Consider the following 15,064-nt stretch of genomic DNA (forward strand, 5'->3'; position numbering starts at 1 on the left):
TGGGAAAACATTAAGTGTTCTTTAAAATTAGGATAAAAAGAATATACAATAAACATATACAGCCATTGTAATAAATGAGATCCCTATATACCAAAATGACACCTTGAACTGCAGCTGCTTCTTAGAAACCCGATATAGAGTCACTATGGATTGGAAGCTACTCAACACCCTTAACAATGTAACACGAAAAACTGACCACAGTTATTCAATGAAAAGGTATATGAAACATATTACATATGGGTGAACACATAAATAGGTACACATTTAGTAAAATTAAAATAGGTGTGCGTTTAAAAAAAAATATGTGTGCATTTATCTAGTATTCAGTTATTTAACTCATTGATGGGAGTCAGGGAGAGACAGGCGTCCATTTTTTACTTTGAAAGCTCTCATACTGTTAAATTTTTTTTCAATGAACAGGTTAACTTTTTAATTAAAAATTTCTTAAAACAATAAACATCCCAAGTCTTTACGACATCTTTTCATAAACGTAAAACAGTAACTATTAAAATTATTTTCTAACTAAATACCAAAATGCAGATTCAGATTATCTTGATAGAACTAATGAAATGTACTAGGCTCCAAGAATTTTAAAACAATACTCTATGATATGAAAACAAAACAAAACCCAACCAATTAATAAGAATTTTAAGAACCTTTGATCTAATATAATTTTAAATGCTTATATGCCAGTTAGTGGAAGTAAACTATAAGACAACTGCAATATTAGAAATTTTGAGGGTCTTTTATGTCCTATCTGATATATTTTCATAGTATTTAAAGCTTTTAATGATTTTTTTTTTTTTTGACCCAACAAAGGCTAATATATATTCTGTTGATAGCTTAGGAAAATAGTCCAACTGTCTAGCTACAAGTATCCCCTGCTTTTCAAAAGTCCACTTTATGCCACTTCACTTTTATGAAAGAGCTGTATTAGTACCTGTTTTTGCTAATTGAAAGAACTCCAAAGAGGCCTTCTGCTTTTCGGAACCTCATGTTCAGCATTTGTTTGGCAGCACGTCATTAGAGGCGGCACACACAGCAAGCAGCATGGTAGGGTCTCAAGCTCCTTCCCAGGGAACTGTACACCACACCCAGCAGCTGCAACTCTGAACTGTGTCTGTGAACACTGGATGTTAGGAGTTCTTTTATTTTAGATACTAGGTGGTATGTGGTATGATTTGGTAGGTTCTTTTTTCAGTTTGGGAATGCTCAAAATTTTTTCCCGTATACATTAATGGCAATTACATCTTTGTTTACACCATTTTGGCTTCTGAAAGATTTCATAGGAATTGCTCTATTTTCATAAAGCAGGGGATACCTAGACTGTTAGCATATTTCTGTCAAAGTTGATGGGAATTTCAAATGCAATAATACACAACAGAGATTTGCAGCCTGAGAAACCCTGTGCAGAGTCACTGAGTCGGAACCAACTCCACGGTACTTAACAACAACAAATACACAATAAACACAAATTACTTACTTTTCCACCAATGTTTGTACACACCCCTTCCAGGAAGGCATCTGTAGGGCAAGGTCTGCTATTGCTAAAGCCAGCTGAATAAAAAGAAGCGAGATTAAATCAATGAGCACAACAGAGGAACATAAATAGGGTTACCATCAATATGAAAATCAAAGATACTAAATCTCTTCCAAATCATACGACAACTAAGACTGCCCCCCCCACCCCCCAGCTATACACAGACTATAAAACTCTCCTGGCTAACCATAAACTGTTGGGATTTAAAACCTCCAAAATTAAAGAAAGAAAAGAAAACAACAACAAAATGTCTGACAGAACAGACTAGATTTTCCTCAGAAAATACCAATACTTACTTTTATTTGGCAATACCATAGAACTTCATGGACAGAGATTATAATTTGCCAAAAGGCCAAAGCTATTGCCAAGGTCAGACCTTTGACTCACTCCTCAAATAATGGGTTGTCATTCCCTTTTCTTTCCATTTCTCATCTTGAAGCCTTAGGCAAAAGCCTCCTCTTCAAGGACACTTCTATGCCAGGCAGAGAGCACATGTGAGTATCAAGTCACTTAAGTTTCCAGTTTTCTTTTCTAACGTACTTCCTTCCCTGTCTAAGGGGGAAAGGCCAGATGTGCTAGTCTACCTTCCTTCAACCAATAAAACTCATCTTAGTCAATCAGCCCCAAAAGAATCCAAAGAAAAGGCAACTATGTCTACCTTTAACCCAGGAGAATATTAGACTTTTATTATCTACAATTTTAACAGCAGGGACACATGGGTGCCTGTGAAAACGTACCCTCAACTTCCCCACTTTTGATGTTTCAGTTAGCTTGAAGCCAAGTGAACCTTAAGATTAGCACAAAAACTTTAAATTTTCATTTACTATCTATCCATTTATAACATTATAGCAATGAGTCTGTAATAATAACATTATTAATTTTCCCTTACATATGGCCTAGAATGTCAATCGAAATAACCTTGAAAAATCCAAATCATCTTACAAATTTCCCTAATGAGCACAGGATTTACCTGCGTTACAATGACAGGTGACAAGTCTTTCAAGTTCTGGATATGGGTTAGCAACGAGTCCCTTAAAGAGGCATGAGAGTCTGTAGGGAGCTCATAAAATGAGGTCTGAATCTTCATTTTCATGGTCTGTGCAGCAAAATAGCATGATTCCACATCCTGCCGAATCTGTAACAACTGGTCTGAAATTTCCCATGCATGAACCTGCAAGCAAATCAGAAAAAAAAAAAAAAAAATGTCTTAGAGGCTATTGCAATGCCATATAAACATCCTCAATACATTATGAACATGCTCAAAACTAAGTATATCGGGGGGAGGGGTGGGGTGGGATCTACAAGCTATCAATTACATTACTATAGGTGCTGTCAACCAAACTATTACCTGAAATCTTTCCATACTCTTCTAGGAAAGCATGAGTGTTATCAATGGAATTACTAGATCTAATAATGTTACTGATTAGAATCACTATTTGTATGGGGGTGACAAGTATAAAGGTTCCAAAAGTTTCTACTACTATTAAAATACCACTGTATAATTTCGAACCCTAATCCATAGGATGGAAGTTGTATCTCTTTCTCCACTTAAAATAAATAAGCTTTACTCACTCTGAAAACTGAGTCTGGGCGCTGTTTTAATCTATCTGTAAGCAGTGAAATATACTTCATATCGGTCTCAACAGGCAATCCACTATACTACCTGGATTACAAACAAGCCGGGCTGCTAACTAAAAGGTCAGCAGTTTGAATCTACCAGTATCTCTGCAGAAGAAAGATGAGGCTTTCTGTTCCCATTAAGATTTATAGCATATATACAGGGTTGCTATACTACCCAGGGGATAAAGATGAGGTTTTCTGCTCCTGTAAAGATTTACAGCCTTGGAAACCCTGTACAGAGTTGCTATGAGACAGAACCGACTCTACAACACATAACCATCACCACCACCACACTACCAGGGGAGTCCTGGTGTGGTGCTATGGGCTAATGCATCAGACTTCAAAGTCTTTTGAACTGTAAGGTCGGTGGTTCAAGCTCACCAGCCACTCCTTGGAAACCTCATACAGGGTAGCTATGGGTCAGAATTGACTCGACGGCACTTAACAACAACAACATACTACCTGGGCTCCAAATTGAAAACAGAGAATCCGAATTTAACAATTTAGGTTTAGTGATGTCAAACTTAGCTTTCAAATTCAGTAAGGTGATAGAAGGAAAGAATAAAGGTTTCACTTTTTATCCATATATGATATGTTTTGTTAAATTCTTCTTACTATTATTATTATTTTGCTGTTTACCTCTAGTAGGGAGCTCAGTGGCTCTATTACGGTAAGCACTGAAGTTCGAACTACAAGGTCTGAGGTTTGAGCCTGCCAGCCACTCTCTGGAAGAAAGATGAAGATTTCTGCTCCCACAAAGCTTTTAAAAGCCTCAGAACCCCTATACAGGGTCACTAAGACTCGAAACTAACTCAAAGGCACTTAACAACAACAACTCCTAGTACAGTGTTTTAAAAATTAACATTCAGTAAATGTTTAATGAATTAACATACTACTAAATAACTACTAAATACCAAATTAATAACTACTAAATAATACCAATTTTCCTCTCAAGTAAAACTTCCAGCCACATAGTTTGAATAGCCATTCACACTGGTTAGATATACCAGTAACCCAAGAACATCTACTAGTTAATATGCCATCAAAATATCTTCATCCTGTCCTGCTCAAAGTGATATTAAAATAGCAAAAAGCCTCGGAAAGTGTTGGAATCTCTACAGATGTCCTCATAAAAAATGACGGCTTCATGAGACAGCAGAAACAACAACAGAAAGAATGGAGAACCATTTCCAACAAAATTAGATGACAAGATTCTCTCCAAGAACCACACAAAATAAGCAGAAAGGGACAAGCTAGCGATGTCAGCTTCAGTGACAGTGCAGGCACAGTGGATTTACGAACACAACATCAACACCAAAATAAGCCCACAGCTATTTCCTGAAAAGCACAGGGCAGCAACTAAAAATGGAAGCAGTTTCGCCCAGTTCAATATAGGGGACTAGAAAAGGCCCACTGAAAGCCAGAAGGGGCTAAAACAGTCTAGCCTTTACAGACTTAACACTGAATCGCCAGGACAAGACCCCAAACTGAGAAGAAACTGCTATGGACAGTATAAAACATTATTATACAGTACAAGAAAGGAGATAGAGGGAGAAAAACAAAGTAAAACAGAGCCAGAAGACCTCAGAACTCAAACCACCATATTTATAAACACTAGCTAAAAGCAACAGGAGAGGAGACTCTATGAAGTTAGAAATGCTATCCGTAATTATGCCTCCTTCTAAAAGTTCAGAAACCGAATTTCTCACACACACAATGGTAAAAACACATAAATGGTAAAAACAATCGAGTCAAATGGTATACCAAATTATAAGGGAGGGAGCAAATAATAATGAGCAAAATACCACCACTACTAGTACAGAGTCGTGGCGTGGGGCGGTTAGGATCAGCACTGGACTTCAAACCACAAGGTTGGCAGTTCAAATCATCCAACTGCTCCTCAGAAACCCTATGCAGGTTCGCTATGAGTCGGAACTGACTCAACAGCACTTACCACCTCTTTCAAAATGAGCTAAAAGACAGAAAAAAAATGATGTAAGATAGGAAAACAGAATTGGAAAGCTCATTACTTAAGTAACCAAACTAATTCATGAGCTAGAGATTTTTAAAAACTCATGCCAGAGATGAATACTAAACTAGAAGAAACTTCAAACCTACCAACTAATATGTTAAGAGAAATGAAAAGAAGGAAAGTTTTTAAAAATCAAAAAAGAAACAGGGAAAGGCAAAAGATTTGAGAGAAAGTTACAAATTATGAAAGGCAAAGAAGATCTGCAATACAGATTATCCTTTAATTCCATTTGTCCATGAATATTTTTAAGCCCCTTATAGTTAATTAAAACTATTAATTCAAGAAAATGCTCCTAAAATTGGGGGGTGGGGAGCGGGACATGAAATTACATATTAGAAATAGCATGTCACATACCTGAATACAACCAAGACACCAAGATATAATCTAATAAAATTTAAATACTTCAAGACAAAGAATAAAATCATTTGGGCAGCTAGATAAAAAAAGAACACATGGTTTATGAGGGAGAGCAAACTGGACTATCATCTCTGATGGGGACTTCCATGACCGAAAAAAGTGGAATATAACACACTGAAGATACTCTACGAAAATGTGGTAAAGATGTTATCTCGAGTCAAACTGATTTTGAAGAATAAAGGCTATAAACTTATATATGCAAGAATTCAGAGATCATTGCTCCAATGATCACCTGCAAACAATAAGCTTCAGACACCCAGAATGACTAGAGTGAGGCGCCAACGTTAAGGACAGGGGTATAAAATTAAGTCTGGAGTTCTAAGGACAACTAAGACTAAAAGAGGATTAAAAAGGAGAAAAATGCATGTAGTAACTACACGCTTTGATTGTAGATAAAACAACTAAAGGATGGGGAAAGGGAGAGATGAGACACAAAATGAATTTAACTGTTTGCAGTACCCATATAGGTGGTGGTACTGTTAATACTGTTAATCTGAGGTTGTTGTATGAAATAAAGCAAATGAGTAATTATGAGATATTCTAATCCCATCATCCTTTGTGTCGACAACCTGGATTCTCAGAGCGGAAGGAAACGTGTCGCTGTTGTTGCTGCTAGGTGCCTTGGAGTTAGCTCTGACTCATAACATCCCCACGCACAACAGAATGAAATACTTCCAGATCCTGCATCATTATCAAAACTGCTATAATGTTTGAGCCCATTGTTGTAGAAACTGTGTCAAGCCATCTTTTTGTGGGGAGGGGTCCTCCTCTTTTTCAGTGCTGTCCTTTTCCTGGGACTAGTCCCTTCTGATAACTATGTCTAAAGTCTGGGAGATGAAGTCTCACTGTCCTTGTTTCTGCAGACAGACTTGTTTGTCCTTCTGGCAGTCCATGGTACTTTCAATATTCTTGGCCAACATCAAAATTCCAATGGATCAATTCTTCAGTCTTCCTTATTCATTTAACTTTCACATGCATATGAGATGACTAAAAATATAGCTTGAGTCAGGAACACTCTAGTCCTTAACCTCAAGGTGACATCCTTAACACTTGATAAAGAGGTCTTGTGCAGCAGGTTTGCCCAATGTAATACTTCCTTTGAATTCCTGACTGCTGCTTACAGGGAGGAAAATGTAGATGTAATTAATATTGAAGAAAAAATTAACACTTTCTAGCACTGAATTTGAATTCGAATTATCTGCATAAATTCATGAGGCATTTTATCTTTAAACAGGGAGTCCTGGTGGCACTGTGGATGAGGCATTTGGCTAACCACAAGTTTAGTGATTCAAACCCTTCAACCACTCCTTACTAGAAAGGTGAGGCTCTTCACTCCCTGAAAGATTTACCATCTTGGAAACCCTGTATAGGGTTGCAGTGAGTCAGAATTGGCTCGATGACAGTGGGTTTACCAACTTACAAATACATAATGTGTGTGTGTGTGTATGTGTATATACATATTATATACATATATATATACACACACACACACAAGGAACCCTGCTGGTGCTGTAGGAGAAGCACTGGGCTACTAACCACAAAGTTGGTGGCTTAAACTCAGGAAAAAGATGAGGCTTTTTGCTTCCATAAAGATTTACAACCCCATATAGGGTCCACATGAGTCGTAATCAACTCGACTGCAGTGGGTAGTATGTACACACACACACACACACATTCAAGGAAAACCCTAGACACCACATCCAGTCAGTATCAAGAACCATCCTTAGTGCCCAGATGTAGTCTTTAAGTTTCTCCCTAAAGGAAACCAGAGTTCCTTGAAGACCTGGCTGATTTCAGGTCTGAAGCAAGAAATGTATACAATACTTGTATCAGATTGTAGGAAAGCTAACTGAGTCTACTAGAATCTGTCAGAGTACTGAGGAGCCATCTCTACTAGGCTCTCACTGGTCAAAGACAGACCATTTGAGCTTCAACAATGGAATGAAATGATCACACACTTGAAATCATGACAATTCCTAACAATTGTTGTTGTTAAGGTGTCAAATCGATTCTGACCCATAGCGACCCTGTACAGGATTTCCAAGGCTGTAAATCTTTATGGGAGCAGACCGCCTCATCTTTCTCCCGCGGAACCGCTGGTAGTTTCGAACTGCCGACCTTGAGGTTCGCAGCCCGATTTGTAAACACTCAAGCACTGGTCACCATTATGATAGGACCACCCCACATCTTATCAGTTAGCCATACCGTGGTGGCTTCTGTGTTGCTATGTATGATGCTGGAAGCTTTACTTTGGTGTTTCAAATCTCAGCAGGGTCACCCATGGTGAAAAGATTTCAGCAGCTTCCAGACTAAGAAGAGACTAGGAAGAAACAGCCCACTTCAGAGGCATTAGCCCCTGAAAATTGTATCAATAGCAACAAAACACTGTCTGGTACGGTGCCCTCCTCAGGGTGGAAGGCACTCAACGCATGACTGAAGAAGAAATGCCTCTTTCAAAGGAGAGGTGACTCAATGACATGGATGGAGCAAAGCTTTCAGGAACTTCATTTGCTGATGAGGCACAACCCAAAATGAGAGAGAGAGAGAAAAAACAGCTGCAAACACCCATTAATAATTGTAACGTGGATGTGCAAAGTATGAATCTAGAAAATTTGAACTCTTAAAAAATGAAATGGAATGCATAAAGATTGATATTAGGTATTACTGAAATGAAATAGACACTGGCCATTTTTAATCAGACAATCATGGTGTATATGCTGGGAATGATAAATGCAAGAGGAATGGTATCACATTAATCCTCAGAAATAACATTTCAAGATCCATCTTCAAATATAACACTATGATGCAATATTATCTATATATGCCTATGAGGAAAACCAATTAATATAACTATTATTGAATTTATGCACCAACCACTAAAGCTAAAAAAGCTAAAGCTAAAATAGAGAAATTGAAGAATTCTGCCAACTTCTTCAGTCTGAAATTGATTAAACATGCAATCAAGATGCATTAATCATTACTGGTGACTGGAACGTGAAAGGTGAAAACAAAGAGGAGGATCAGTATTTGGAAAATGTGGCTTGGTGATATAAATGATGCTGGAGATTGTATGACAGGATTTTGTAAGACCAATGACAATTTATTGCAAATAATATCTTTTCAACAACATAAATGACAACTACAGACCTGGAATCCTCCTGATGAAATACACACAAATCACAACATCTGTGAGATAAGATGACAGAGAGGCTGAGTTGTTGCTGTTAAGTACCATGGAGCCAGTTCCAACTCATAGTGACCCTGTACAGGGTTTTCGGGGCTGTAAGCTTTATTGAAGAAAGCCTCATTTTTCTCCTACGGAACAGATGGTATTTTCAAACTGTCGACCTTAAGGTTAGCAGCCTGATTCGTAACCACTACACCCGAGCTCCTTATCATCAGCCAAAATAGTGCAGGGGCAGACTAGAACAGACCATCAATTGCTCACATGCAAGTTCAGTTTGAAGCTGAAGAAAATTAAAACAAATCAACAAGAACCAAAATGTTGTTGGCTAGGTCAGTCAAGTTGGTACGACTCATATCAATGAGGTCCATATGTATAATCTCCTTTCATGTGGCTTAAAATGGTATTTGTAATGAATAAGTCATTTTGTTGTTGTTGTTGTTGTTGTTGTTGTTAGGTGCCATCGAGTCGGTACCAACCCATAGCGACCTAATGCACAGCAGAACGATTAAGTCATTGGTATTGATAAATTCTATCATGCGACATACAGCATCATTTGTATTGTAATACATGGCGTTTTCCTACTACTGATTCTTCCTCTTCATTTATAACTTTGCATTCCAATCACCATTAATTATCAATGCATCTTGATTGCATGTTTAATCAATTTCAGACTGAAGAAATTGGTAGAATTCATCAGTTTCATCATCACTGGCTTTAGTAGTTGGTTCACAAATTTGAGCAATAGTGGTATTCATTGGCCTTTTTTTGGTAGGCGTAGGATATTATGCAAAGACCTGGAGTTAGAAAAGCAAAGGAAAGAACTCAGCATTTCTCAAGTTGAGGGAACTGAAGAAAAAATCAAACGACGTATTGCATTAGGCAAATCTGCTGCACAAGACCTTTTGAAAGTGCTGAAGAGCAAAGATGTCAGCTTGAAGACTAAAGGTGTGTCTGACCCAAGCCATGGTATTTTCAATAACCTCATATGCATGCAAAAGCTGGACAGTGAATAAAGAAGACCATAGAAGAATGGATGCTTCTGAGTTATGGTGTTGGAGAAGAATATTGAAAGTGCCATGAGCTGCCAAAAGAACCAATAGATCCGTTTTGGAAAAAGTGTAGCCAGAATGCTCCTTGGAGGCCAGGGTGGCCACACTTCATCTCTCATACGTTGGACATGTTGTCAGCAGGGACTAGTCACCGGATAAGGATATCATGTTTGGTAAGGTGGCGGGTCAGAGAAAAAGATGAAGACCCCCAATGAGATGGATTGGCCAAGTGGCAAGCATCGATGCACTCAAGTGTGGCAACAGTAGTGAGGTTGGCCTAGGATCAGGCAGTGTTTCGTTCTGTTGTGCATAAGGTCGCTATGGGTCAGTACCGACTCGATGGCACCTAACAACAACTTGGGATTTATTGTCAGGAGGGACCAGTCTCTGGAGAAAGCTATCATATTTGTTAAGGTGGAGGGTCAGAGAAAAAGAGGAAGACCCCCAGCAAGATGCACTGGCAAAGTAGCAGCATCAATGGGCTCAAGTGTAGCAATGATTGTGAGGTTGGCCCAGGATCGGGCAGTGTTTTGTTCTGTTGTGCATAGGGTCACTATGAGTTGGTACCAACTCAACGGCATCTAACAACAACAATGCTATCTCAAACAGCACTGTACTTCAAGAAAGAATCTTTTAATGTCCTTTTTAATGATAAACATGACGCCATTCCTCTTGAATTTGAAGTTCCTAGAATCGTAAACCATGATTGTCAGATTCAAAATGGCCAATATCAATCCACTTCAGCTCACTAATGCCTAGGCTATTGATCTTTTTGTATTCCATTTCATTTTCTGCCAACTTCCAATTCTCCTAGATTCATACTTTCTATATTCCAGGTTCCAATTATTAATGGATACTTACAGCTGTTTTCTCTTCATTTTGTGTTGTGCCCCATAAGCAAATTAATATCTTAAAAGCTTTACTCCATTCACGTCATCATAATCAACTCTACTTTGATAAGGTAGCTCTACCCGAGTCGTATTTTGAGTGCCTTCCAACCTGCGGCGCTCATCTTCTGAAACTATATCCAACAATGTTCTGCTGTTATTCATAAGGTTTTCAGTAGCTAAATATTCAGAAGTTGTCTGCCTCTCCTTCTTCCTAGTCTGCCTTAGTCTGGAAGCTCAGCTGAAGCCTGTCCACCAGGGACGTATCCTGATGGGATTTAAAATACCAGCAGCAGAGCTTCCAGCATTACAACACACAAGCCACCACAGTATGATAAAAAGATGAATGAAGGAACTGAAGTTAGAGACCATCTCAAGAACAGATGTGAGGCACTGAGAACTAATGATCAAAGATCAGATGAGCTGTGGGATGACATCAAGAACATCATGCAGGAAGAAAGGAAAAAGTCATTAAAAAGACAGGAAAGAAAGAGAAGACCAAAGTGGATGATGTCAAAAGAGACTCTGAAAGTTGCTCTTGAAAGTAGTTAATTAAAATGAATTAACAGAGCTGAGCAAAATATTAAAAAAGACAGCTCAAGAAAGCAAGTATTATTATTTTAATGGAGTTAGAACAGCAAAAGGAAGAACAGTCTTGGCATTTCTGCAACAACAACAACAAAACCAAACAAAAGCTTAAGCCTCTACTTGCAATATAAAGAGGTCTGGTAGTGTAGTGGTTTACAAGCTGGGCTGCCAAATGCAAGGTCAGCAGTTCAAATCTACCAGGCACTAGGCGGGAGAAAGATGTGGCTTTCTGCTCCCATAGGTATTTACAGCCTCAGAAACCCCATACAGGGTCACTCTGAGTTGTAACTGACTCCACAGCACATCACCACCACCACCACCACCACCACTACCACTTGCAATACTCTGGTAGCATAGTGGTTATGAGTAGGGTTACTAATCATATGATCAGTAGTTCAAAACTAGCAGCCGGGAGAAAGATGAGGCATGTTCCTATAAAGATTTACAGCCTTGGAAACCCTGTGCAGGGTCACTATGAGTCAGAATCAACTCCATGGCACACCACCACCATGGGCAAAATGTTGAACGATATAGGAAAGCATCAAATGCAGATGGGGCAGGGGTGCTTGATGGCAGCTAGGGTGGAGGTGCAGTGAGGTTCGCCATTAGCAATACCACAGAATACTAAGCAAAGCTTATTCAGGGCACAGTTCCAAAACTCGGAACCACAGAGATAGGAATATTTAAAAGGCTTGAAGGCTTATAGCTAGTGGAACTTGTAGCAAAAGTAAGAATTCGGGTACTTTTGAATCTGCCGGGTTCAGCGGCCTGGAGCCGATAACTTGGGCAAGACCAAATGGCAAGACCAATCGGGGGCGCAGGCACACCATGGAAAAATGCCACAGGAACATCGGAGCAAAGGTGGACAATACACTTTGTTGGGTTTTGTTCTGATTTTTTTTCTTTTTTTTTTTAGCATCTGTTCATTGGCGGCGCACTGTTTGCGCACCTCCATTCTGGTGATTAGAGGGGGTGCCTAAGTGAGTGTACACCCCCTACCTTGCGCACCTCCATTCTGGTGATTAGAGGGGGTGCCTAAGTGAGTGTACACCCCCTACCCGCACCACTGGTGGATTCTTCTGCAACACACGCGCACAGATACTCTCAGCCCAAGAGCCGGCACTAAACTGGTTGTTTTTTTCAATACGGAAAAGCCAGAACAAGGGACATGGAGAGGGAAAGAGAGTTAAAAACAAGGGGTATGGAGAGGGAAAGAGAGTTTAAAAAAAAAAAAAAAATTAAATTAAATCCTGAGGTATAGCATAACAACCAACAGTGGCATCTTGAAATCTCTCAGGCAGCTTTGAAGGCAAGAAGCTGAAAGAGGACATTAAAGGCATACTCATATTAGGCTACAGATTTTTTTTTTTTCTTTTTCCTTCTCTCCCTTTTCTGTGATTATAGACTACAATATCCAGTCTAGTGTTTTGTTTTGTTTTTTTGCTGTTGTTGTTGTTTTGGTGTTTTTCTTTTTTTTTGCTGTTGCCATTTTGCTGTTTTATGCTCCCCCTACTACCTTTGGGGGACTCTTTCTCTCTATATGTTACCCAAGAAGAGACAGCAACTGCTGCCATATAAGTCAAGCTACAATCACACTCTACAAAACACCAAAATCCAGGCAAGAACCAATACCAACGAGGCAGACAACACCTATGAAAGTTACTCTGAGTTAAGCAATAAGAAGAGTGAAAAGATGAAAAGAAAAGCCCACATCATGATCACATCTTCCTGGAAGAAATCAGAAAACACAAAAAATACCAAAACACATACTCAATTAAGTATTAAGGCCACAGATAAAACACTAAACATGTCCAAGAAGCAAAGGCAGATGACCATATCAGCACATGTTCAGAAACAAGATAAAATGTCTGACATAAATGACCTAGAGGTAGACCTGGACTCCATTCTGGAAGGAGGGCAGGCCTTGGAAATATCTGAGAAGGAATTCAGAAAAATTATTATAAAATATTTCAAAACACTTTACAATGGAGTTGAGAAAAATAAGGAAGAAGTCACGAAAGTGCTACAGGAACAATCAAATAAGAGAGATACAGATTTGGAAACAATTCAAAACCTACAGAAAGAGATCCAAATAAATCAATAATAGAATATCAGAAACAGACAATACACTGAAAGGGCAAAGGACCAGTGATCTGGAAGACAAATCTCTCAATACCACTAAGATAGAAAAGCAAACAGAAAAAAGGATACAAAAATCTGAAGAAGGTCTAAGAGTCATGTCAGACAACATGAAGAGGAATAACTTAAGAATTATCAGCATTCCAGAACAAGAAGAATCACACAAGTCCACAGAGGAAATAGTTGAAGAACTGCTGGAAGAAAACATCTCTAACATCGGGAAAAGTGAAAAGATAGACATTCAAGAAGCTCAATAAACCCCAGGAAGGATAGATCCCAGAAGAAAATCACCGAGATACATCATAATCAAGCTCTCCAAAATCAAAGATAAGGAGACACTACTGAAAGCAGCTAGGGAAAACAGAAGTGTTATATACAAAGGCAAGCAAGTCAGATTAAGCTGGGATCTCATAGCAGAAAACATGCAAGCAAGAAGGCAATGGGGAGACATATAAAATCCCGAAGAAAAAAAACTGCCAACCAAGAATCCTTTATCCAGCAAAGCTATCAATCAAATATGACGGCGTAATCAAAACATTCCAGGATAAACAGAAGCTAAAGGATTTTGCCAAAGCCAACCCTGTACTACAAAACATCCTAAAGGGAGTTCTGTGGACTGAGAAACAACAAGAACAGATAACAACCAGAGACTGCCATATGTGGCAGCACCTCCCAGAACTAAATCAACAGATGGAAAAGTTGCGAACAGAACAAAATTATAAGAACAAACTTAAGAGAATCTGGGAGGTCAGTCTATGATCAAAACAATTACAATGTAAAAGAAGGTAAACATGTAGGAACAGAGATCCAAATGGTGAGGTCAGATAGATTACAAGACAAAATAGACTGCACTAAATGGAGGGAAAAGTTAATGGACTGTAAGGTAACCTCAAAGAAAATGAACACTTCACAACATACCAATAAAATGAAATCCAAGAAGAACACGGACACATTAAAACCATGAGGAAAATCACAAGAAAGAATACAAAAAGCATGAACTCAGTAAAGGAAGACACACAGAACAAAGAAAGCAGCAACACCACAAAACAAAAAACAAAAAAACATAATGGTAGCAATTAATCTATACCTATCGATAATTACACTGAATGTAAATAGATGAAATGCACCAGTTAAGAGACAGAAGGTAGCAGAATGGATTAAAAAACAAGATCCTTCAATCTGCAGTCTGCAAAGAGACACATCTCACACACAGAGACAAAAACTGATTAAAAGTCAAAGGATGGGAAAAAAATATACCAAGCTAATTGCAATAAAAAATGAACAGGAGTGGCAGTACTAATCTCTGATAAAATAAACTTTAAGGCAAAAACCAGCATAATAGATACAGATGGCCATTATCTCATGATTAAAGAGACAATTGAACAAGATCACATAACCATAATAAATATCTGTGGTCCCAATAAAAGAGCTCCAAAATATATAAAGCAAACTCTAATAAATCTGAAGAAAGAAACAGACGAATCTATAATAATAGTGGGTGGTTTTAATACACCGCTTTCAAAAATGGATAGAACAACCAGAAAGAAACTTGACAAAGACACAGAAGAACTAAACAACACAATCAGCCAACTGGACCTCATAGAT

The 15,064-nt window shown here is 38.5% G+C and overlaps 1 protein-coding gene across 2 annotated transcripts in view; it reads right to left on the minus strand.

Annotated features, from left to right (window-relative positions):
* The window catches only part of TNPO3 (transportin 3), an 88,831-nt gene that overhangs the window by 47,979 nt on the left and 25,788 nt on the right, over positions 1-15,064 (minus strand). For both annotated transcript variants that reach the window (XM_006861122.1, XM_006861121.1), the window contains exons 2-3: positions 2,511-2,711; positions 1,484-1,557 (exon numbers count right to left, since the gene is read on the minus strand). In XM_006861122.1, coding sequence (XP_006861184.1) covers positions 1,484-1,557; positions 2,511-2,711 — 275 coding nt within the window. The remainder of the gene's footprint in view (positions 1-1,483; positions 1,558-2,510; positions 2,712-15,064) is intronic.

The sequence above is a fragment of the Chrysochloris asiatica genome, unplaced genomic scaffold, assembly GCF_000296735.1.
Source record: "Chrysochloris asiatica unplaced genomic scaffold, ChrAsi1.0 scaffold00041, whole genome shotgun sequence".
In the NCBI taxonomy this organism is placed as follows: domain Eukaryota; kingdom Metazoa; phylum Chordata; class Mammalia; order Afrosoricida; family Chrysochloridae; genus Chrysochloris; species Chrysochloris asiatica.